Source organism: Bufo gargarizans, chromosome 6 (genome assembly GCF_014858855.1).
Source record: "Bufo gargarizans isolate SCDJY-AF-19 chromosome 6, ASM1485885v1, whole genome shotgun sequence".
In the NCBI taxonomy this organism is placed as follows: Eukaryota; Metazoa; Chordata; class Amphibia; order Anura; family Bufonidae; genus Bufo; species Bufo gargarizans.
This window is the reverse complement of record NC_058085.1, coordinates 361,020,877-361,046,435: the sequence shown is the minus strand read 5'-3', so window position 1 is coordinate 361,046,435 and position 25,559 is coordinate 361,020,877. Positions and strand designations below refer to the sequence as shown.

Here is a 25,559-nt window from a genome sequence, read left to right as displayed (position 1 = left end):
TGGACTAAGAGCCTAGGCGCTCTAAACATGTCCTGTCCTGTTCCATATATGTTCAAGTTTTGGCAATAAAGAAATGTTGAAAATAGGACCCTTCAGTGCCGGATCACCTTTGTTTTCACATTAAAACCGGATAAGTCGAACTTGCTGAATGGCTCAAACATGGCAGCTCGATTATTTTCATACGGGAGGTGTGTCGTTGGTCATCGGAATGAACCACACAAATCGCTCCACCCACTCGATCTAAGTTCATCGTAGTTAATACGTTTGTTTAACGAAAAAAATTGTCTGCATCTTAATTGCAACTGTTTATGGTTGGAACTGCCATGGTAATACCAGACAAATCTCTCCAACAACTGGACCCAAATTTATCATCACTACCTACCACATTCTGTTATGGAAATTTTTTATTCTGCATCATTCTGACGGCCATGACAAATTTTAAGCAAATTCTATGTCACTGTGCAGTGCAACTAAATTTTAGTCCATGTGGAACCACCCATACTATGAACTTATTTTTCTTTTAATATGTGTTTAAGGTAAAACCAGATGGGCCAAACTTGCTGGATGTATCAAACATGTCAGATGGATTTTTGCCATACAGTAGAAGTGTTGTTGGTTATTGGAATGAACCACAGAAATCACTCCACCAACTTTACCTAAATTCATCGTAGCTAATACATTCTTTTAGGGTCCATTCACACGTCCATTGTTTCTTTCCTGATCTGTTCCGTTTTTTGCGGAACAGATCTGGACCAGATCTGGACCCATTCATTTTCAATGGGTCCTGAAAAAAATCGGACAGCACAATGTCTGATTTTTTTTCAGGACCCATTGAAAATGAATGGGTCCAGATCTGGTCCAGATCTGTTCCGCAAAAACGGCACAGATCAGGAAAGAAACAGCGGACGTGTGAATGGACCCTAAGGCCTATTGCACACGGCCGTTTTTTTTTCCCGTTTACTGGCCGTTTTTTGCGTTCCGTATACGGTCCATATACGGAACCATTCATTTCAATGGTTCCGCAAAAAAAACGGAATGTACTCCGTATGCATTCCGTTTCCGTATTTCCGTTTTTCTGTTCCGTTTTAACATAGAACATGTCCTATTATTGCCCGCAAATCACAGTCCGTGGCTCCATTCAAGTCAATGGATCCGCAAAAAAACCGGAACACATACGGAAATGCATCCGTATGTCTTCCGTTTCCGTTCCGTTTTTTCCTGAACCATCTATTGAAAATGTTATGCCCAGCCCAATTTTATCTATGTAATTACTGTATACTGTATATGCCATACGGAAAAACGGAACGGAAAAACGGAACAGAAACGGAAACACAACGGAAACAAAAAACGGAACAACGGATCCATGAAAAACAGACTGCAAAACACTGAAAAAGCCATACGGCCGTGTGAAAGAGGCCTAAGTCTGTGTTTGGTCAGTGTTTTGCATCAGTATTTGATCAGAATTTGAAAGCCAAAGCAGGAGTGGGTCCAAAATTCCATTACATTTTATCTCTGTTTTGGACCCACTCCTGTTTTGGCTTACAATTACTCATCAAATATTGGTGCAAAACACTGACACAATACTGATCGTCTGAAAGAGGCTTTATATGGATGCTCAAAGTACAGGATTGTTTTTGTTTTTTTGTTTGTTTTGCTTTATGTACTTCTAAGTGAGCACAAGAATAGAAACATAAACAGTGATGTTAACACAGCCTTACTGCCACTGCTACTGCCCTCCCTCCCCACTTTGTCATGGGGCCACTTTTGCCATGGTTACTGCCACTGCTGCTGCTGCCACCGTGCCCACTCTGTTATGGGGCCACTAATTGAATCTTGGGGCACTGCACAGTTAAGTCCACGGTGATAAATTAGACCGGATGCTTTTATTGACCTGCAATACTGACGCGCAGTAACTCCACAGCTAACAGCTAAAAGGGATTAGCTATGGAACTTGGTGCCCTGTACAGTGATGGTGACGGCGATAAATTATAACTTCCTGTAATACTGACAGCACAGGACCTACAGAACAGATAAACTATGAATGTGGGTACACCGGAACAAAAGGCACATGGTGATACCCTCTCCCTGCAGTTCAAGTTCCAAGCCTTCACACTAACATTGGGCCACCAAGTGGGATGCATAAGATTAGGCAGAGTGGCCTGGGTATACAAGATTTATTGCGATTCATAAAAAATTAATTCAGAACAAATCAAATTTCTTGAAGAACTTTGACGAATCATGCGTATCAAATTTGTCAAAACTTCAAATTTGTTAAAACTAATCTCTAGCTATATTAGTAAGTGCCGTGTAATCATCTCATAAACACATTGGTTAATGATAATCAGAAAATGGCCAACCCCTTTAAATATTATATTTAGGAGTCGCTGAAGATACTGGAAACATGAAAATAGAAATGAAAGAAAAAGTCAGAGTTTAAATCTTTATCATAAGAAAATATAATCAAAATACTGTATAGTACACAGATATATTGTATAGGATGATCCAGCTCATTAAAATGAATAGGACGGTTAGGTGTAATTAGCTGCACATGCGACGGCGAGCAGGTAAACAATGAAAAGGAGGCATCGCTGGCATGTCGTACGCCTTCTCTTTAAACAGCTGATCGGTGGTGGTATCGGGTGTTGGACCCCCGCTGATCTGATATTGATCACCTATCCTGAGGATAGGTCATCAATAAATATAACTTGGACAGCCCCTTTAAGGACCGGAGTAAATGTATTCTGGGCAAGAACAGACTGTCTCAACCAGGGCTGCCCTAAAGATTGTGAAACATGTGCAGTCATACAGGGTACACAGTATATCTGAGAGGTGAGTGTGAGACTTAGGCCTCATGCACACGACCGTTGTTGTGTTCCGTTCCGCAAAATGGGGTTCTGTTGTTCCGTGATCCATATCCGTTTTTGTTTCCGTGTGTCTTCCTTTATTTTTGGAGGATCACCAGACATGAAGGAAAGTAAAAAAAAAAGACAGGTTTGCCATGCAAATGATAGGAAAAAAACGGACGCGGACGACAATCTTGTGTGTCTCCATGTTTTTTAGCGGTCCCATTTACTTGAATGGGTCCGCAAACCGTTTTCCACGAAAATAATAGGACAGGTTAAATTTTTTTGACGGACTGGAACCACGGATCACGGACGCGGATTACAATCGGTGCATTATCCGAGTTTTCAACAGACCCATTGAAAGTCAATGGCTCTGCAGAAAATCACAAAAAACGGCACAACGGACACGGAATAAAACAACGGTCGTGTGCTTGAGGCCTTAGAATGAAAAATTGTTTACCAGTTGTAGCCACACCCATGTGACTGACTACCATGTAAGCAGTGTTTGTTGCTGCTGGATACATGATAGGAAGAGGAAGAGAAAGAAAAACGTTTTTACTTACAGTTTTGAAAACATAATAAAATGCCATGTATTGTATTAAATGCCTTATTGAACTACAGTAAACACGTATTTAGTTGTAGTATATTTTAGGTACCGTACTTACCAGGGGTAGTATGTTCTAGATACATGAAAATTAAGAGGAAAGAGAAAAAAAAAATTGTTACTATTTGGAAAATGTGGAACATGATATATTCTAAATTAGATCTTCAGTATACATTCAGAGGATAATGAATTGGGACATTCCTTGTGTGTTACCCAATATAATTATATTGGGTATGTTAAAAAGACAGGGAAGAGAACAGAATTATTGATACCATTGATCTTTATAAATAATGTTGAGTGAATTGAAGTGTCCGAAGTGGACTTCGATCTGAATTTCAGAGAAAATTTGATTCGCCTCAAAGCCGCTTATCCTCTTGTTTCGCGATCAGCAATAAACGCGGCATCTGAGGGGTACAATGATGGGGGCGGAGCAATCACCGTTCCCTGTCATTGCACCCACTACTTACAAAGAAATGTGCTTTGTGACAAAATAATTAGTCAAAGTGGATTTTTTTGCAGCAGAATCAAATTTTCAAGAACTTTGCTCATCTCTATTCATAAAGCACACCAACAATGATAAAATACAATATACACGTGAAAATGTTACAATATCTGTACTATGTAAAAAATGTGCTGAGAGTAGCTGATATTTCCCTTCACCCACAAAGCAATATCTGAAAGCAATATATCCAAATGGTTGAGTCAGTGTATAGTAACATGGAACTAATAGAAAAAGTAGAGATAGGAAAAAAGTTAAATTTTTTGTATTATTTTAGTCTCTCACATTGTTTTGTATACATTTTGGCCCGTTCTTCTTTACAAAATTGTTTCAATCTTTTTAAGCTTGCTCAAACTTTCAGCCAATCTACATACTGTACTAGCATAAGGAAACGTTTTTTGCAAAGCTAATCTACAATCCTAGTATGTTCACTGCAAGAGAAAGGCCATGTAACTTAGATTTCAGGTGCAAGATATTTTGAAAAAGTTGCACAACATTTGTATGATCACCTTGATCTCCGTAAGGCCTCTTTCACACGACCGTTTTTTTTTTCCGTTTTGCGGGCCGTTTTTTGCGGTCCGTATACGGTCCGTATACGGAACCATTCATTTCAATGGTTCCGCAAAAAAAACGGAATGTACTCCGTGTGCATTCCGTTTCCGTATTTCCGTTTTTCCGTTCCGTTTAAAGATAGAACATGTCCTATATTTGGCCGCAAATCACGTTCCGTGGCTCCATTAAAGTCTATGGGTCCGCAAAAAAACGGAATGCATACGGAAATGCATCCTTATGTCTTCCGTATCCGTTCCGTTTTTTGCGGAACCATCTATTGAAAATGTTATGCCCAGCCCAATTTTTAATATGAAATTACTGTATACTGTATTTGCCATACGGAAAAACGGAACGGAACAACGGAACGGAAACGGAACCACAACGGAAGCAAAAAACGGAACAACGGATCCGTGAAAAACGGACCGCAAAACACTGAAATGGACATACTGTCGTGTGAAAGAGGCCTTAACTTGTTTTAAAGAGTAAATTACTCTAAATTTACTAAATTCCATCAGTCACTTCATAGCTGACTTAATTTACTTCAATATTTTGCACCATAACAAAGTGCGCTGCGCACCATTAATAAATGTTAGTTCATTTTACTGCAGTATCTCTAAGTCACCCTATACTATACTAATATTACACCACTCTTTTCCCTACCTTTCTCCGTGTTTTTTCTATTTTACCTTTCCCTTTGCATTCTTATCTGTATCTCTTTGACATAGCCACATATTCCATTTTTAGTGCACATTTGCTACAAATTTGAAACATTTTGCTTAATACATTTCCCCCAGTATATTTATAAATGCCTCATGATAACTTACCAGTGGTAGAAGGTGCTGTACAAACCATGCATGAAAATAGAGAGAAAAGAAAAAGGCAAGAAAAAATTATTTATGACATTGTATTTTGAAAAGCAAATTAAAGGAGTTTTCAGGGAGCACAATATGGATGACCTATCCTCCGGACAGGTCATTAGTAACTGATCTGTGGGGATCCAACTCCTGGCACCCACGCCGATCAGCTGTTCAAAGTGGCCGCAGCTTCTTTCTAGGCTAGTGACCTCCCATTCATCATTCACATGGCCTACATGCAGCTCAGTCTCATTGAAGTGAATACCAAGCATAGCCACTATACAACAATACCAAGCACAGACTCTATACAATGCAGACCCTGTACTTAATATGCTGTTAGGAGGTCTCAATGGTCACCAAAGTGCCATGGCCTCTTAAAATAGCTGAGTTATGGGAACTGGACCCCCACTAATCACTAATCAGATATTGATGAGCTAATATAAGGAGACGTCATCAATATTGAACTCCTGAAAAACTCCTTTAACTGCAATAAGATACTGTTTATAATAAAACCTTCACTACACATTCTGAAGATAATACACTGTCATTTAATGTATTTTACTCAACAACATCCATATTTGATAAGAGAAATCAGAAAAGAAGAATGAAACATTGCTATATTTGGTCTTTGGCGAGTACACCAATCATGATACAAAGTACATAGTATGTTACAGAAAATGCTACAAATTGTGGTGTGTGAACAGTTAATATTTCCTTTCTCAGACAGCAACATCAAGAAGTCAACGCAGTATATGGCACCTGTTACAAAGCAAAAAATCTTAGCTAACATTTTGATGCAATTTTACATTCACATATTATATCAGATTTTTTTTTCTGAACAATGGATTCAGATTGGTTTTGACATGTAATAATATTGTGTCTGGACTATATCCATTACTGGAGTGCCTGGTAACAGTTATTTTTTTAACCAAGTAATACATCATTATCTCTACACATATTACCTATAGTATGTAGGTTGGATGAGTAATACTGAGCTTCAGACCGTCCACTGAAGTCGTGATTAATAAATTCCAGGGTCATGACATTGGATGATGAGCAAAAAATGTTACCTTTTTTTTTTTAGAGGAATTGAACTTGACATTGTAACTTGCAAGCAAACTATTGAGAAGATCATAAAAGGCTCATCAATGTACTGTAGCATGTCTATTCACCTTTATTAGGCATTTGGTAGCAATGGAAACCAATCAGCACCCTACTGCCATGTTGCGGCAGAGCTAATGCACTTATGTGCCAATATTTATTAGAAAAAGGATGTTTAAATATTTGTAAATGAGCCTCTGGGAGCAACAGGGGCGTTGCCTTTACTCCTTGAGGCTCTGCTGTCTCTGCAATTGCCCTGCCTTCTGCACTTTAATTGATAGCACTAGGTGGTGTAAACATCATGTCTGGCCCTGTCAATAGGTGCTGAGGGCGTGGCAGTTGCAGAGGGAGCAGAACCTGAAGGAGTAAAGGCAACGCCCCCACTGCTCCTAGAGACTCATTTGCATATATTTTAACAGATCTGCTGAAAGATGCCCTTTAAATAGTAGGGTAATTACAAGGGCCATAAAATGTGATCTGTAAGGGTCTGCCTACATATGTAAATATGCAGGCAGGGTACCCTCAATTTGAATGAATGGTTTCCTAAATTATATTATGTAGATGAATGTAAATTTTGTAAAACTATACTATATATCCATAATGTACAAAGCAATACCATTTAAACATTAGGATTCCAACCTTCAGACTGTACCTGAGCAGATGACTCCAGCATCTTCAGAGTGTCCACAGTTATGTGATGTAAGCCCTCCGTGCGGACAGTCCCACAAGAAACGTTCGTTGCCATTACATTGTACATCATCCAATATAATCAGTCCTTGTCCTTGACCAAACGCTGCACTCTGGTTAAACGCAAGAGCATTACCGCAACCTATCTGCTGACATACAACTTGTGCATCATTAATATCCCATTGGTCATCACACACAGTTCCCCATGCTCCATTATGGAGGATTTCTACACGACCGTCACACCGACCTCTTCCATTTACCAGCCTCAAATCCATGGGTGAAGCTAGTTAAAAAAAAAAAAGAATAGGAAAAAAAGTGAGGTTCAGACTAAATGTACAGTTTGTGAACATAAGGTGAGGCTATATCTCTAAAGTTGATTTGAAGGGGAAGTTGTGTTTTTTGGCCAGTAAAAAACCTCTACATTAAATGCAACACATATTAAATAACACACTGGGTCACAAGTAAAAAAAACAAATGCAGACTGAATAGTACTGAAAATAGTAACTAGAGATGAGCGAATCTTCCAAGATTCCGTTAGTTTCAGATTCACCAAATTTATCAGAAAGTTTGGTTCAGTTCAGAATCTATTCGTTCCGAACCAAAGTTGCTCCAATTGCCCTGGAAATTGGTATATAACCCCCTCTAGTCCTCTAAAGCACAGATTTTTTTTATGAAAAGCTCCCATCTCGTTTTGTCAATTTTTAAGAATTTTTTTAATTTTCCCTTGTCCATCCCCTCATTTTAAGGCCTCTTTCACACTACCGTTTTTTTTTTCCGTTTTGCGGTCCGTTTTTTGCGTTCTGTATACGGTCCGTATACGGAACCATTCATTTCAATGGTTCCGCAAAAAAACGGAATGTGTTCCGTATGCATTCCGTTTCCGTATTTCCGTTTTTCCGTTCCGTTGAAAAGATAGAACATGTCCTATATTTGGCCGCAAATCACGGTCCGTGGCTCCATTCAAGTCAATGGGTCCGCAAAAAAAAGGAACACATACGGAAATGCATCCGTATGTCTTCCGTATCCGTTCCGTTTTTTGCTGAACCATCTATTGAAAATGTTATGCCCAGCCCAATTTTTTCTATGTAATTACTGTATACTGTATATGCCATACGGAAAAACGGAACGGAACAACGGAACGGAAACGGAACCACAACGGAAGCAAAAAAACGGAACAACGGATCCGTGAAAAACGGAACGCAAAACACTGAATTCAACATACTGTAGTGTGAAAGAGGCCTAATACAGTGTCATGTGTAACTGTATCTACTTTTATAATTGCTCCCACAAACTGCGGTTATTGCTTGGCCGCAACTGACTGCAGTTACCTCCTGCCTGGTGGTCACAGTACACTATTGATTGCTTATGCGCTGGGAGCCGTTTTACAAGATTCGTCTGAATTAGACCGGAAAAGATTTGGGGTTGATTCAGTACCTAAAGAATCTCTAAATCTGCGAATGGATTCGTTCATCTCTAATAGTAACCAATCATCACTTTTTCAGACTTGCTTACAAGTTAAAGGGAATGTGTCATCAGAAAATGACCTTTTTGATGTTGTTTTAAATTTGCCATGTATTCCATATATTTAGACAAAAAAGATAAAATCCTTCAGTTTTCACACTGGCCATTATGTCTAATAATTGGCGCCATTTCTTGGTTTATACAGATCACTTTGCTGCAGTTAACTCATTCTAATCCTGCCTGTAATGATATCATCTTTGTGCATCGATAAGACAGGATCCACCATTCACAATGTGTGATTGTAAGAGCTTATCTATTCTTTCCTTGTACAATGACCTCTGCACAGGTCACAGAGCATGTCTGTGATAGGGTCCCCTCCTGACCATTGTGTATATGGCCCATGGGGCTGCTGTAAAGAAATATTTTTAATGCTTTTTAAATGCTGTTAAAGACAGCTCAGGCAAGATGGCCGCCCACATAAACATGTTTAGCAAATAGAAAATTAAAACAGATTAGCCAATCAGCAGATCCCCTGTGATGTCACAGCCCTATAAAAAGCCTCATTATGCCCTGTCTCTGCCATTTTACAGTGAACTGAGCATAACGAGATACGTGATAGGTGCTAGGGACAGTGTTTTACAAAGCTTTTAACTGTAGAATTTTGGATATGGAAAGTGCAGGGACAGTGTAGGGAGATCGTAGGGAGAGATTTAAAACACTTTAGGGGAAACCTAGGGAGCGCATGTGGAGACTGCAGGGACAGTGCAGGCCCTGTGTAATTTCTCTGTGCATCTTGTTCCACTGCTGTGCCATTCATACTTAATCTGTTCTGGTATATATAGACTTAGGCTCCATTCACACGTCCGCAAAATGGGTCCGCATCCTTTCCGCAATTTTGCGGAAAGGGTGCGGACCCATTCATTCTCTATGGGGACGGAATGTGCTGTCCGCATCCACATTTGCGGATCCGCACTTCCGCATCCGTGCTTCCGTTTCCGCAAAAAAATAGAACATGTCCTATTCTTGTCCGCCGGACAAGAACAGGCATATTCTATTATGTCGGCAATGTGCGGTCCGCAAAATGTGGAATGCACATTGCCGCCTTCCGTGTCTCCGTGTATCCGCAAAACACATTGCGGACGTGTGAATGGAGCCTAACTGTGCATCAGACCTATGCCTTAATGCACACAAACGTATTTTGTTTCCGTGTCCGTTCCATTTTTTTTTGCGGATAGGATGCAGACCCATTCATTTCAACGTGTGATATACGCATCCGTATGTCAGTTCAGTAGCCTGGCCCAAAAAATATAAAAAGTCCTATTGTTGTCCATTTTAAGCATTGTTACAATGCATCCGCAAAAAAAAGTATGGCATACGGATGTCATTCTTTTTTTTTTGCGGATCTGCAATTTGCAGACCGCAAAACACATACGGTCGTGTGCATGTAGCCTTAGTCTCTACAAGCAGTCTAATATATAGGAATGTTTACCTACCTGTAGTTCATCAGCTGCTCCATTTATACTTAATCTGTTCTGTTATACATAGACTTACTGTGCATCAGACTCATGGTCAACAGGCGATCTAATGTATGAGCACTTTTATCTAGTTCATCTGCTGGGCCATTAATACTTAATCTGTTCTGTTATAGATAGACACATTAATAATAGACAAGCAAGTCTATTAGGCCCTGATTCACAAATTGTGGTGATACACCTGTCTCATTCTAGTGTTTGTGATGTGTCCACATTGATATATAACTAGTGTTGAGCGCGAATATTCGAATATCGATTTTTTTTTCGCGAATATCGGCACTTCGCTAATTCGCGAATATTTCGAATATAGTGATATAAATTCGATATTTCGAATATTCGTATTTTTTTTAATTATTATATTTTTTTCTTTCCCACTTCCCTAAAGTTGTTCTTACCTGTCCTTTGGATTCCTGGCTTCCTGGCTGCTCCAGTCAGTGCCCGTTGCCGCTTCTGCCGACTTCCGTGCTCATGGAGCGTCCCCATCACCATGGGAACGTCTCCATATACTAGAATGTACTGTCGGATTTGAGAATTACGTTGAAATTGCAATTCGATTTTTTCAAGTTATAATAATCGAATTTCGATTTTAACTTAAAGGCTACTCTCCTATTGAAATAGCAATGCTATTAATTCGTTATAATAATCGAATTTCGATTTTAACTTAGCACTGCTAAATTCCATATTCGTTAATTCTAGCCTAATATGGAATATAGCAGTGCTAAGTTAAAATTGAAATTCGAATATAACGAATGTATTCGTCATATTCCACAAAACGAAGATAACGAAGTATTCTGCATCTTCGTTTTAGCTACCTATTCATCAACTTCGCTAATTCTAGCAATCATATAGGAAAGTTTACTATAGAGACAGCTAAGTTTAATTCGCTATGCGATTATATTACTTTGCTTTTTTTTATAAATAGAATAATTATAATAATTATCAGGTATTATAATTATTCTATTTATTTATTTTTTTAAAAGCAGTCATATAATCGCATAGCGAATTAAACTTAACTGTCTCTATAGTAAACTTTCCTATATGATTGCTAGAATTAGCGAAGTTGACGAATAGGTAGCTAAAACGAAGATGCAGAATACTTCGTTATCTTTGTTTTGTGGAATATAACGAATATATTCATCATATTCGCTAATTCTACCAAGCCAACCATAGTAAAACAGGTCCAAGTTGAAATCGCAATTCGATTATTTCAAGTTATAATAATCGAATTTCGATTTTAACTTAAAGGCTACTCTCCTATTGAAATAGCAATGCGATTAATTCAAGTTATAATAATCGAATTTAGATTTAAACTTAGCACTGCTATATTCCATATTCGTTAATTCTAGCCTAATATGGAATATAGCAGTGCTAAGTTAAAATCGAAATTCGATTATTATAACTTGAATTAATCGCATTGCTATTTCAATAGGAGAGTAGCCTTTAAGTTAAAATCGAAATTCGATTATTTAAATCGCATATTAATCGCGATAACAAGAATAATGACGAATATTCGATTTCGACGAATATAAAACGAATATTCTATAGAATATTCGTGAATTTCGTTGAAATCGAATATGGCACCTGCCGCTCATCACTATATATAACCACTTCTGTTAGCCAAATAGTTACTGTGATTTAGTGTTACAGAGAGGTCTTATTTAACACCCTGTGAGCAGTGCAAATAAATAGATCCTTTGCACAGCGGAATTGCTTACGTATTATTTTTTTTTCTCTGAAAAATTATTCTTTTCTCTTAAAAATTATTCTTTGAGCAAAAACATTTGTCTCGTAACAAAAAAATTATTCTTTTAGAGAATAAATTAGTCTTTTAGAGAATCAATTAGTATTTTTACCAAATAAATTAGTCTGCTCCAGCAATGATGAATGATGTTGGCAGGTAACCCCCATCTGTTGGCAAAGGGTAAACACACGATGATCCCTTAAGTGCATTGCGTGTGCAGCCCCGGACATGTAAGGGCATCACACAACAGTTGGTTATGATCGCCACTTGGCCCTCAAGGAAGTTGGATGTGGAACGCCTGGGGTCAAATAACTCCATCCATTAGAGTTAAAACCAGATGGATAGTATTAAAAGTTCAGCTCACCTGTAATTCTGTCGTGCACGGCAAAAGTTAAAGTCAAACTTGTATAGTAATTTAAAAACAAAGGTGATCAGGCACTGAAGGGTCCTATTTTCGACATTTCGTTATTGCCAAAACTTGAACATATATTGAACAATACAGGACATAGACCAGCCTTCTCCCTCTTACTCCCGTTTAGCTGACATGTTTCGAGCCGCCTAGGCTCTTTAGTCGTGGCCTGGACTAAGAACCTAGGCGGCTCGAAACATGTCCTGTCCTGTTCCATATATGTTAGAGTTTTGGCAATAAAGAAATGTCGAAAATAGGACCCTTCAGTGCCGGATCACCTTTGCTTTTACATTAAAACCGGATGAGTCAAACTTGCTGAATGGCTCAAACATGGCAGCTCGATTATTTTCATACGGGAGGTGTGTCGTTGGTAATCGGAATGAACCACACAAATTGCTCCACCCACTTGATCTAAGTTCATCGTAGTTAATACGTTCGTTTAACGAAAAAATTTGTCTGCATCTTAATTGCAGACAAATCTCTCCAACAACTGGACCCAAATTCATCATCACTACCTACCACATTCTGTTATGGAAAATTTTATTCTGCATCATTCTGACGGCCATGACAAATTTTAAATAAATTCTATGTCACTGTGCAGTGCAACTAAATTTTAGTCCATGTGGATCCACCCATACTATAAACTTATTTTGCTTCCAATATTTATTTAAGGTAAAACCAGATGGGCCAAACTTGCTGAATGTATCCAACATGTCAGATGGATTTTTGCCATACAGGAGGAGTGCTGTTGGTTATTGGAATGAACCACACAAATCACTCCATCAACTTTACCTAAATTCATCGTAGCTAATACATTCTTTTAGGCCTCTTTCACACGACCGTTTTTTTTTTCCGTTTTGCGGGCCGTTTTTTGCGGTCCGTATACGGTCCGTATACGGAACCATTCATTTCAATGGTTCCGCAAAAAAAACGGAATGTACTCCGTGTGCATTCCGTTTCCGTATTTCCGTTTTTCCGTTCCGTTTAAAGATAGAACATGTCCTATATTTGGCCGCAAATCACGTTCCGTGGCTCCATTAAAGTCTATGGGTCCGCAAAAAAACGGAATGCATACGGAAATGCATCCGTATGTCTTCCGTATCCGTTCCGTTTTTTGCGGAACCATCTATTGAAAAAGTTATGCCCAGCCCAATTTTTAATATGAAATTACTGTATACTGTATTTGCCATACGGAAAAACGGAACGGAACAACGGAACGGAAACGGAACCACAACGGAAGCAAAACACGGAACAACGGATCCGTGAAAAACGGACCGCAAAACACTGAAATGGACATACTGTCGTGTGAAAGAGGCCTTAGTCTGTGTTTGGTCAGTGTTTTGCATTAGTATTTGAGCAGAATTTGAAAGCCAAAAGCAGGAGTGGGTCCAAAAGACAGATGAGATGCAAATAATTCTATTACATTTTATCTCTGTTTTGGACCCACTCCTGTTTTGGCTTACAATTACTCATCAAATATTGGTGCAAAACACTGACACAATACTGATCGTCTGAAAAAGGCTTTATATGGATGCTCAAAGTACAGGATTGTTTTATTTTTTTTGTTTGTTTTATGTACTTCTGAGTGAGCACAAGAATTGAAACATAAACAGTGATGCTAACACAGCCTTACTGCCACTGCTACTGCCCTCCCTCCCCACTTTGTCATGGGGCCACTTTTGCCATGGTTATAGCCACTGCTGCTGCTGCTGCCACCATCCCCACTCTGTCATGGGGCCACTAATTGAATCTTGGGGCACTGCACAGTTAAGTCCACAGTGATAAATTAGACCGGATGCTTTTATTGACCTGCAATACTGACGCGCAGTAACTCCACAGCTAACAGCTAAAAGGGATTAGCTATGGAACTTGGTGCCCTGTTCAGTGATGGTGACGGCGATAAAGTATAACTTCCTGTAATACTGACAGCACAGGACCTACAGAACAGATAAACTATGAATGTGGGTATACCGGAACAAAAGGCACATGGCGATACCCTCTCCCTGCACTCTCCCTGCAGTTCAAGTTCCAAGCCTTCACACTAACATTGGGCCACCAAGTGGGATGCATAAGATTAGGCAGAGTGGCCTGGGTATACAAGATTCATTGCGATTCGTAACAAATTAATTCGGAACAAATCAAATTTCTTGAAGAACTTGACGAATCATGCGTATCAAATTTGTTAAAACTAATCTCTAGCTCTATTAGTAAGTGCTGTGTAATCATCTCATAAACAGATTGGTTAACGATAATCAGAAAATGGCCAACCCCTTTAAATATTATATTTAGGAGTCGCTGAAGATACTGGAAACATGAAAATAGAAATGAAAGAAAAAGTCAGAGTTTAGATCTTAATCATGAGAAAATATAATCAAACTACTGTATAGTACACAGATATATTGTACAGTATAGCTACGGCATATAAATATATTGCATAGTATACTGTAAAAAAGTCCTCAGGATAAATTGAGAGGATTATGTACATTATTGTATTTGTGACTTTTATAGGATCGAGCAGCTACAACACCCCTGAAATACCCAATGAAGTAAGTAAAACACAATTACAAAGTCTGTCTAAATTTTATTATTTTTGACGCTCTAGGAGAATCACTTGTTTTGTAGCTGTGGGGGGGGGAACAGGACATTTATATAGTGATGTCTAATATGTGTTGGTTTGCACCCTGTAATTTTGCTTACTTATTTCAACTATGGGCCAATAAGGTAATGTAGTTTCTGCAACATATTTTATCTATTGTATAGGATGATCCAGCTCATTAAAATGAATAGGATGGTTAGGTGTAACTAGCTGCAGATGCGACGGTGAGCAGGTAAACAATGAAAAGGAGGCATTTCTGGCATGTCGCGCTCCTTCTCTTTAAACAGCTGATCGGTGGTGGTATCGGGTGTTGGACCCCCGCTGATCTGATATTGATGACCTATCCTGAGGATAGGTCATCAATAAATATAACTTGGACAGCCCCTTTAAGGACCGGAGTAAATGTTTTCTGGGCAAGAACAGACTGTCTCAACCAGGGCTGCCCTATAGATTGTGAAACATGTGCAGTCATACAGGGTACACAGTTTATCAGTATATCTGAGAGGTGAGTGTGAGACTTAGGCCTCATGCACACGACCATTGTTGTGTTTCATTCCGAAAAATTGGGTTCCGTTGTTCCGTGATCCATTTCCGTTTTTCTTTCCGTACGTCTTCCTTTTATTTTTGGAGGATCACCAGACATGAAGAAAAGTAAAAAAAAAATCTAAGACAGGTTTGCCATGCAAATGATAGGAAAAAACGGACGCGGACGCGGAGCACAATCTTGTGTGCCTCCGTGCTTTTTAGCTGTCCCATTGACTTGAATGGGTCCGCGAACCGTTTTCCACGAAAATAATAGGACAGGTTATATTTTTTTGACAGACTGGAACCACGGATCACGGACGCGGATGACAAACGGTGTGCCTGATATATTAACTATGGGAGGGACATATATAGCGTTGATATCACTGGAAGAGATAGAAGTAGGTCTGTGCGCTTGTCAAAAACATAGCATGCATGGTATCGGAATCTTATGTCTCACTTGAGATATGCAAATACAGTATTAGATGATAGAATCGAAATGTGGAAAAAAGTAAATATATATAAAATCGTAATAAAAAGAGTTGTAGAAAAAAAAAATATAAAAATATATGTATAAAAATGTATTTACCTTTTGCTCATTTTGTAATACTATGGGGGAAATGTATGATCTACACTAGTGTACTTTATGCCCCATTTATCAAAATGTCACATGGTGTTTGATAAATTTGTTTTATCCTTGAGGCCCCTTTCACACGGGCGAGTTTTCCGGGCGGGTGCGATGCGTGTGGTGAATGTATTGCACCCGCACTGAATTCTGACCCATTCATTTCTATGGGGATGTGCACATGAGCGCTGATTTTCACGCATCACTTGTGCGTTAAATGAAAATCGCAGCATGCTCTATATTGTGCGATTTTCACGCGACGCAGGCCCCATAGAAGTGAATGGGGTGCGTGAAAATCGCATAGCATCCGCAAGCAAGTGCGGATGCGGTGCGATTTTCACGCACGGTTGCTAGGAGACGATCGGGATGAATCACCATGGTAAAAGATCATGTGACGTACCATGTGATGACCGGAGTGACGTCATCAAAGGTCCTTTACCTGTATTTAATGCTCACCACAGGTCCTATTCAACATAGGATACAGAAGGAGATGCTGGGCTTCGCGATCAAGTGGACTAAGGTGAGTTAAATAATTTTTTATTTTTTTTAACCCCTCCAGCGCTGTTTTACTATGCATTCTGTATTCAGAATGCTGTTATTTTCCTTTTTTTAACCATGTTATAAGGGAAAATAATACAATCTACAGAACACTGATCCCAAGTTCGGGTTTGGGTACCAAACATGCGTGATTTTTTTTACGCGAGTGCAAAACGCAATACAATGTTTTGCACTTGCGCAGAAAAATCGCGGGTGTTCCCGCAACGCACGCGCCTCTTATCCGGGCCACAAATAAGACGCCCGTGTGAAAGAGGCCTAAACCTAAGGCCTCTTTCACATAAACGATACGGGTTGTCTCAGGATGCGTTCAGGGTGCGTCCAGTGAAATGTGCACCATTTTGCAAGCAAATTCAGTCAGTTTTGTCCTTAATTGCGTTCAGTCTTTCAGTTTTTACCACATGGGTGCAATCAGTTTTGATGCGTTTTTCATGCGTGTGAAAAAAAACTGATGGTTTACAAACAACATCTCCTAGCAGCCATCAGTGAAAAACACTTTACACCCAGACTGCATCCAGATTACATCTGGATGCAATGCGTTTTTCACTGAAGCCCCATTCACTTCTATGGGACCAGGGCTGTGTGAAAGAGGCAGAATATAGAACATGCTGCAATTCTCATGCAACACAGAACTGATGTGTGAAAAAAATGCTCATGTACACAGACCCATTGCATTGAATGGGTCAGGATTCAGTGCGGGCAGGGCCGTCTTTACCAAGGGGCAAAAGGGGCAGCTGCCCCGGGCCCAGTTGCTCCTGGGGGCCCAAGGCAGCTGCCTCTTGAGCCCTGCTAGCTACTGCCTCGGGTGTCAAGCTGTCTGTGTACTTTAACGTTGTGATCTAGGACCTTAATGACATCATCACCATGTGACCAGTAACCTAGCAATTACTGGTCACATGGCTATGAGGTCATCACAGGTCCTATCAGGAGTGTTGCAGAAGTTAACTGTGGAGCTTTTTTGTGTGAAGATTACATCAGAAAAAGGTGACAGGGGCTGTTATATTAATATACTGTAAACTACTGTATAGTGGGGTGCTGTATATTGTGTGGGGGCCTGTATACTGTGGGGGGCTGTATTTTGTGTGGGACTGTATACTGTGGGGGGCTGTATATTGTGTGGGACTGTATACTGTGTGGTGGGCTGTATACTGTGTGGGGCTGTATACTGTGGGGGGCCTGTATACTGTGGGGGGCCTGTATACTGTGTGGTGGGCTGTGTACTGTGTGGTGGGCTATATACTGTGTGGGGGTCTGTAGACTATGTGGGGTCTGTATACTGTGTGGGGGCCTGTATACAGTGTGGGGGGGGTCTGTATACTGTGTGGGGGGCTGTATACTGTGTGGGCCTGTATACTGTGTGGGGGCCTGTACACTGTGTGGGGGCCTGTATAGTGTGGGGGGGGCCTGTATAGTGTGGGGGGGGGGGCTGTATAGTGTGGGGGGCCTGTATAGTGTGGGGGGCTGTATGTAGTGGAGTGCTATACTGCTGTACTGTATACTGTGGGGGGTCTGTATAGTGTGGGGGGCTGTATATTGTGGAGTGCTATACTGCTGTACTGTATACTGTGGGGGTCTGTATACTGTGGGTGTGGTATAGTGTGGAGTGTTATACTGCTGTACTGTATAGTGTGGAGGGCTGTATCGTGTATAGTTTGGGGTGCTGTATACAGTGAGGTGTTGTATACTGTGAGGTGTTGTATACTGTGGGGTGCTGTATACTATGGGGTGCTATACTGCTCTACTATATACTGTGGGGTACTGTATAGCAGTGGTGGATCCAGGGGGGGGGGCAATGGGGCAATTGCCCCCCCCCCTCCGAGCTGGCGGTGGGCGGCGGCGGCGGCTGGGCACAGGGAGATGAGCGCTTCCATTGTGGAAGCGCTCATCTCCAGTCATCTGTATCGCCGTCCTCAGGACAGCGATATAGATGCCTGCCTGTGCTGCGGTAGGGGAGGGAGAGGCGTGTCCCTTTCCCTTCCTCTGATAGGCTGCCGGCCTAGTGCCTGCAGCCTATCAGAGGCCGACGCAGGCGGCGCGATGACGTCATCGCGCCGCCTGAGCCATACAGCGTGGGACACAGGCCAGAAGAGGCCTGCATCGCATCACTGACATGGAGGTAAGTATGTGATTTTTTATATTTTTTATTATATACAATACTTTTAATGGCGGGGGCTGTTATTACTGGCGGGGGCTGTTATTATTGGCAAAGGGGGGGCTGTTATTACTGGCAAAGGGGGCTGTTATTACTGGCAAAGGGGGCTGTTATTACTGGCAAAGGGGGGCTCTTATTACTGGGGGCTGTTATTACTGGCACAGAGGGGCTGTTATTACTGGGGGCTGTTATTACTGGGGGGCTGTTATTACTGGCACAGAGGGGCTGTTATTACTGGGGGCTGTTATTACTGGCACAGAGGGGCTGTTATTACTGGGGGCTGCTATTACTGGCACAGGGGGGCTGCTATTACTGGCATAGGGGGCTATTATTACTGGCACAGGGGGGGCTGTTAATACTGGCACATGATTGGGGGCACTATAGGGGCATCTACTGAGGCTACAAAGAAGGGGTATTTTATATGGGCTCTCTGTACAGTACAATTTTATACTGGGACACATTATGGTGGGTACTATGGGGAAGGGGGAGAGGAGTACTATGGGGTCATCTACGGGGGGGCACTAAAAAGGGGTATTTTATACTTGCAAATTATGGGGGACAATGAGGGCATCTACTGGAGCATTTTATACTGGTACATTATGGGGGGCACTAGGAGGAAGGAGGGTGTGGAGCACTATGGGGTCATTTACTAGGGGCACTATATAGGGGTATTTTATACTGGCACATTATGGGGGCACTATGGGGACATTAGCTCAACTGGGAGCATTACAAGGGGGTATTTTTTGCACTGTCACATTTTAAGGAGAATTATTACTACTGGGGGGGCATTGTGGTGGGCTTTATTACTCCCCCATGGTATGACCCCCTAGTAGCAGCACCGGCCTCTCCCTGCTCTGCTATCCCTCTGCCCCTTCTCCAAATCCTTATTATGAAATCTTTCTCATTAGGATAAAACACAACATCAGCTCCGCCGAGCCCCCGGCCAAAGTGTGGAAGTGGCGTCCGAGATCCCCAAGGCCCAAGCCAAGTAACTGTAAGTTTTCATGTGAAATATGTTTGTTATACACATATAGCCTACACTGTGGAGTCTGTTCTATAAGCACCATTGTTTTGTGGCGGCGGACAGAAAATAATCTGAAAGTGCCCCTCCCGAGACCAGGCTCTGGATCCGCCACTGCTGTATAGTGTGGGGTGCTATACTGCATACTGTGTGGTGCTGTATACTATAGGGTGCTATACTGCATACTGTGGGGTGCTGGGGTGCACTGTAACACTAGGGTGAGCCGAGCCCTGGTCTCCTTCCTGCAGAGCGGTGCCCACTTCTAGCCTGAGCCCAGCTGCCCAGAGCACTGATCCTGAGCCGCTGGAATCTTCAGAACTGGAAGTATTTACAGTCATTCACTGTACTCTACCAGGGGTGTGGATTTTTTGTGTGTGTGTTGTGGTGGAGGGCGTGATTGCCTGCTAAGGTATGGGAAGGCGGGATCCAGGGGGCCCAAGTAAATTTTTGCCCAGGGTCCAAACAATATTAAAGACGGCCCTGAGTGCGGGTGCTATGCATTCACTTCACGCATTGCACCCACGAGGAAAACTCGTTTGTGCAAAAGAGGCCTAACACTTTAAACTAAAAAAGCTACTCCAGTTTTCCTGCTCCACCTTCCTACTGGAGTGAGACTGCAACTTTTTTAGCAACTTTTTAACAAGTCTCAGTGATAAATCTGGAGTGAAACTCCTTAACAAAGCTAACCACGTCCACTTTTCTACCAACATTTCAAAACTGTAGGGGAATTCTAGAGTCAAGGCATTAAAAATCAGGGCCTATATGTTCGAGATTGTTATGTTTGTGTATAAATACTTTCAGGTATATACACAGTTTTTCTTTATTCAAAACCTGCTCATCTTGATCCGTAGTACTGTAGGGTTGATATTATTGTCTGTTCACCAAGTGGGGGTGCCCTCAACCATATTGGGGGTTATTGATACCAAGCATTTTAGTATGAAGGTTTTTTAAATTGTCCCTGTTTGTGCCATACAATTTTTGGGACTTTGTTTTTTATCTTAATACAAAGTACAATCTTTAGTCCATGTTTCCTTTTTATTTTTATTTTTTCTGTTGAGAAAGTATCCAGGCTCACAAACCAGAAGATGAGTAATACCCATAAAACAACTACTAGTAATACTCAGAAAACTGGCACATTTTCAACATCATATGTTGTGTTTTTCAGATTTTGTGTGGCCAGATGTTTCATTAAAGTCTATAGAGAAATATTAAATGTACTACAAACAATGGGGGACATTTATAAAGACCGGCGATTTATTGTGATTTATGTAGAAGCGCTGACTTCTCATTACTTAGGCGGACTTTACACTTGTCTAAATCTAGACCAGCTCCCTTGTAATTGCAGCTCAATTGTAAAGAATAATATTACATACAGTAATACTTTTAAAAAGAGCCTACATACTTTTATATGATAGTTTTATGACACGTTCTTAAAACAGAGTAAGGTAAGATGATGTCATTTAGTAGGCTACATCAGGCATTATCTGTATCATAGTAGAATAGGTCATGCATTTAATGTATCAAGTTCCTGATTTATCAACACATAAGAAAATTTTGGGGGGTTTGCAGTAATTTCCGGGCGTAAAAAAAAATGGTTTGTGATTTGTTAAACACCATTGCACCTAAATGAAGGCATAAGAGGCATTTGTACACTTCCCTCGCCACTTTCCAAAAAGGGGGTATTGAGGGTTAAGGCACGGTGTGCGAGGGGCCATCGGTCCTTGCTTATTTGTCATGATTTTATGATAAATATCAATATATATATTATATTCATGGACCACTTTGGGTCTCAGGTTCAAATCTGACCAAGGAGAACATATGCATGGAGGTTGTGTGCTCTTCCTGTGTTTTCTCCGGGTGTTCTTGTTTCCTCTCATATTCGAAAGACATACTGTACTGCTAGGGAGTAGAGTTGAGCGGACACCTGGATGTTCGGGTTCGAGAAGTTCGGCTGAACTTCCCGAAAATGTTCGGGTTCTGGATCCGAACCCGATCCGAACTTCGTCCCGAACCCGAACCCCATTGAAGTCAATGGGGACCCGAACTTTTCGGCACTAAAAAGGCTGTAAAACAGCCCAGGAAAGGGCTAGAGGGCTGCAAAAGGCAGCAACATGTGGGTAAATTCCCTGCAAACAAATGTGGATAGGGAAATGAATTAAAATAAAAATTTAATAAATAAAAAGTAACCAAAATCAATTGGAGAGAGGTCCCATAGCAGAGGATCTGGCTTCATGTCACCCACCACTGGAACAGTCCATTCTCAGATATTTAGGCCCCGGCACCCAGGCAGAGGAGAGAGGTCCCGTAACAGAGAATCTGGCTTCATGTCAGCAGAGAATCAGTCTTCATGTCATAGCAGAGAATCAGGCTTCACGTCAGCCACCAATGCAACAGTCCATTGTCAGATATTTAGGCCCAGCACCCAGGCAGAGGAGAGAGGTCCCGTAACAGACAATCTGGCTTCATGTCAGCAGAGAATCAGTCTGCATGTCATAGCAGAGAATCAGGCTTCACGTCAGCCACCAATGCAACAGTCCATTTTCATAAATTTAGGCCCAGCACCCAGGCAGAGGAGAGAGGTCCCGTAACAGAGGATCTGGCTTCATGTCAGCAGAGAATCAGTCTTCATATCATAGCAGAGAATCAGGCTTCACGTCAGCCACCAATGCAACAGTCCATTTTCATAAATTTAGGCCCAGCACCCAGGCAGAGGAGAGAGGTCCCGTAACAGAGGATCTGGCTTCATGTCAGCAGAGAATTAGTCTGCATGTCATAGCAGAAAATCAGGCTTCACGTCAGCCACCACTGCAACAGTCCATTGTCAGATATTTAGGCCCAGCACCCAGGCAGAGGAGAGAGGTCCCGTAACAGACAATCTGGCTTCATGTCAGCAGAGAATCAGTCTTCATATCATAGCAGAGAATCAGGCTTCACGTCAGCCACCAATGCAACAGTCCATTGTCAGATATTTAGGCCCAGCACCCAGGCAGAGGAGAGAGGTCCCGTAACAGACAATCTGGCTTCATGTCAGCAGAGAATCAGTCTTCATATCATAGCAGAGAATCAGGCTTCACGTCAGCCACCAATGCAACAGTCCATTTTCATAAATTTAGGCCCAGCACCCAGGCAGAGGAGAGAGGTCCCGTAACAGAGGATCTGGCTTCATGTCAGCAGAGAATTAGTCTGCATGTCATAGCAGAAAATCAGGCTTCACGTCAGCCACCACTGCAACAGTCCATTGTCAGATATTTAGGCCCAGCACCCAGGCAGAGGAGAGAGGTCCCGTAACAGACAATCTGGCTTCATGTCAGCAGAGAATCAGTCTTCATATCATAGCAGAGAATCTGGCTTCACGTCAGCCACCAATGCAACAGTCCATTGTCAGATATTTAGGCCCAGCACCCAGGCAGAGGAGAGAGGTCCCGTAACAGACAATCTGGCTTCATGTCAGCAGAGAATCAGTCTTCATATCATAGCAGAGAATCAGGCTTCACGTCAGCCACCAATGCAACAGTCCATTTTCATAAATTTAGGCCCAGCACCCAGGCAGAGGAGAGAGGTCCTGTAACAGAGGATCTGGCTTCATGTCAGCAGAGAATTAGTCTGCATGTCATAGCAGAAAATCAGGCTTCACGTCAGCCACCACTGCAACAGTCCATTGTCAGATATTTAGACCCAGCAGCCAGGCAGAGGAGAGAGGTCCCGTAACAGAGGATCTGGCTTCATGTCAGCAGAGAATTAGTCTGCATGTCATAGCAGAGAATCAGGCTTCACGTCACCCAACATTGGAACAGTCCATTGGCATATATTTAGGACCCCGGCACCCAGACAGAGGAGAGGTTCATTCAACTTTGGGTAGCCTCGGAATATAATGGTAAAATGAAAATAAAAATAGGATTGAATGAGGAAGTGCCCTGGAGTACAATAATATATGGTTAAGGGGAGGTAGTTAATGTCTAATCTGGACAAGGGACGGACAGGTCCTGTGGGATCCATGCCTGGTTCATTTTTATGAACGTCAGCTTGTCCACATTGGCTGTAGACAGGCGGTTGCGTTTGTCTGTAATGACGCCCCCTGCCGTGCTGAATACACGTTCAGACAAAACGCTGGCCGCCGGGCAGGCCAGCACCTCCAAGGCATAAAAGGCTAGCTCTGGCCACGTGGACAATTTAGAGACCCAGAAGTTGAATGGGGCCGAACCATCAGTCAGTACGTGGAGGGGTGTGCACACGTACTGTTCCACCATGTTAGTGAAATGTTGCCTCCTGCTAACACGTTGCGTATCAGGTGGTAGTGCAATTAGCTGTGGCGTGTTGACAAAACTTTTCCACATCTCTGCCATGCTAACCCTGCCTTCAGAGGAGCTGGCCGTGACACAGCTGCCTTGGCGACCTCTTGCTCCTCCTCTGCCTTGGCCTTGGGCTTCCACTTGTTCCCCTGTGACATTTGGGAATGCTCTAAGTAGCGCGTCTACCAACGTGCGCTTGTACTCGCGCATCTTCCTATCACGCTCCAGTGCAGGAAGTAAGGTGGGCACATTGTCTTTGTAGCGTGGATCCAGCAGGGTGGCAACCCAGTAGTCCGCACACGTTAAAATGTGAGCAACTCTGCTGTCGTTTCGCAGGCACTGCAGCATGTAGTCGCTCATGTGTGCCAGGCTGCCCAGGGGTAAGGACAAGCTGTCCTCTGTGGGAGGCGTATCGTCATCGTCCTGCCTTTCCCCCCAGCCACGCACCAGTGATGGGCCCGAGCTGCGTTGGGTGCCACCCCGCTGTGACCATGCTTCATCCTCATCCTCCTCCACCTCCTCCTCATCCTCGTCCTCCTCGTCCTCCAGTAGTGGGCCCTGGCTGGCCACATTTGTACCTGGCCTCTGCTGTTGCAAAAAACCTCCCTCTGAGTCAATTCGAAGAGACTGGCCTGAAAGTGCTAAAAATGACCCCTCTTCCTCCTCCTCCTCCTCCTTCTGGGCCACCTCCTCTTCCATCATCGCCCTAAGTGCTTTCTCAAGGAGACATAGAAGTGGTATTGTAACGCTGATAACGGCGTCATCGCCACTGGCCTTGTTGGTGGAGTACTCGAAACAGCGCAACAGGGCACACAGGTCTCGCATGGAGGCCCAGTCATTGGTGGTGAAGTGGTGCTGTTCCGCTGTGCGACTGACCCGTGCGTGCTGTAGCTGAAACTCCACTATGGCCTGCTGCTGCTCGCACAGTCTGTCCAGCATGTGCAAGGTGGAGTTCCACCTGGTGGGCACGTCGCATATGAGGCGGTGAGCGGGAAGGCCGAAGTTACGCTGTAGCGCAGATAGGCGAGCAGCGGCAGGATGTGAACGCCGGAAGCGCGAACAGACGGCCCGCACTTTATGCAGCAGCTCTGACATGTCGGGGTAGTTGTGAATGAACTTCTGCACCACCAAATTCAGCACATGCGCCAAGCAAGGGATGTGCGTCAAATTGGCTAGTCCCAGAGCTGCAACGAGATTTCGCCCATTATCACACACCACCAGGCCGGGCTTGAGGCTCACCGGCAGCAACCACTCGTCGGTCTGTTGTTCTATACCCCGACACAACTCCTGTGCGGTGTGGGGCCTGTCCCCCAAACATATGAGTTTCAGAATGGCCTGCTGACGTTTACCCCGGGCTGTGCTGAAAGTTGGTGGTGAAGGTGTGTGGCTGACTGGATGAGCAGGTGGAAGAAGAGGAGGAGGAAGCCGAGAAGGAGGAGGTGGCAACAGGAGGCAAAGAATGTTGCCCTGCGATCCTTGGCGGCGGAAGGACGTGCGCCAAACAGCTCTCCGCCTG

General features: G+C 42.6%; 1 protein-coding gene across 1 annotated transcript in view; it reads right to left on the bottom strand.

Moving 5' to 3' along the window:
* Positions 1-25,559, bottom strand: part of LOC122942223 (deleted in malignant brain tumors 1 protein-like) — a 485,901-nt gene that overhangs the window by 151,594 nt on the left and 308,748 nt on the right. The window contains exons 9-11 of the mRNA XM_044299724.1: positions 7,106-7,404; positions 5,323-5,337; positions 3,509-3,523 (exon numbers count right to left, since the gene is read on the bottom strand). Of these exons, the coding sequence (XP_044155659.1) occupies positions 3,509-3,523; positions 5,323-5,337; positions 7,106-7,404 (329 nt within the window). The remainder of the gene's footprint in view (positions 1-3,508; positions 3,524-5,322; positions 5,338-7,105; positions 7,405-25,559) is intronic.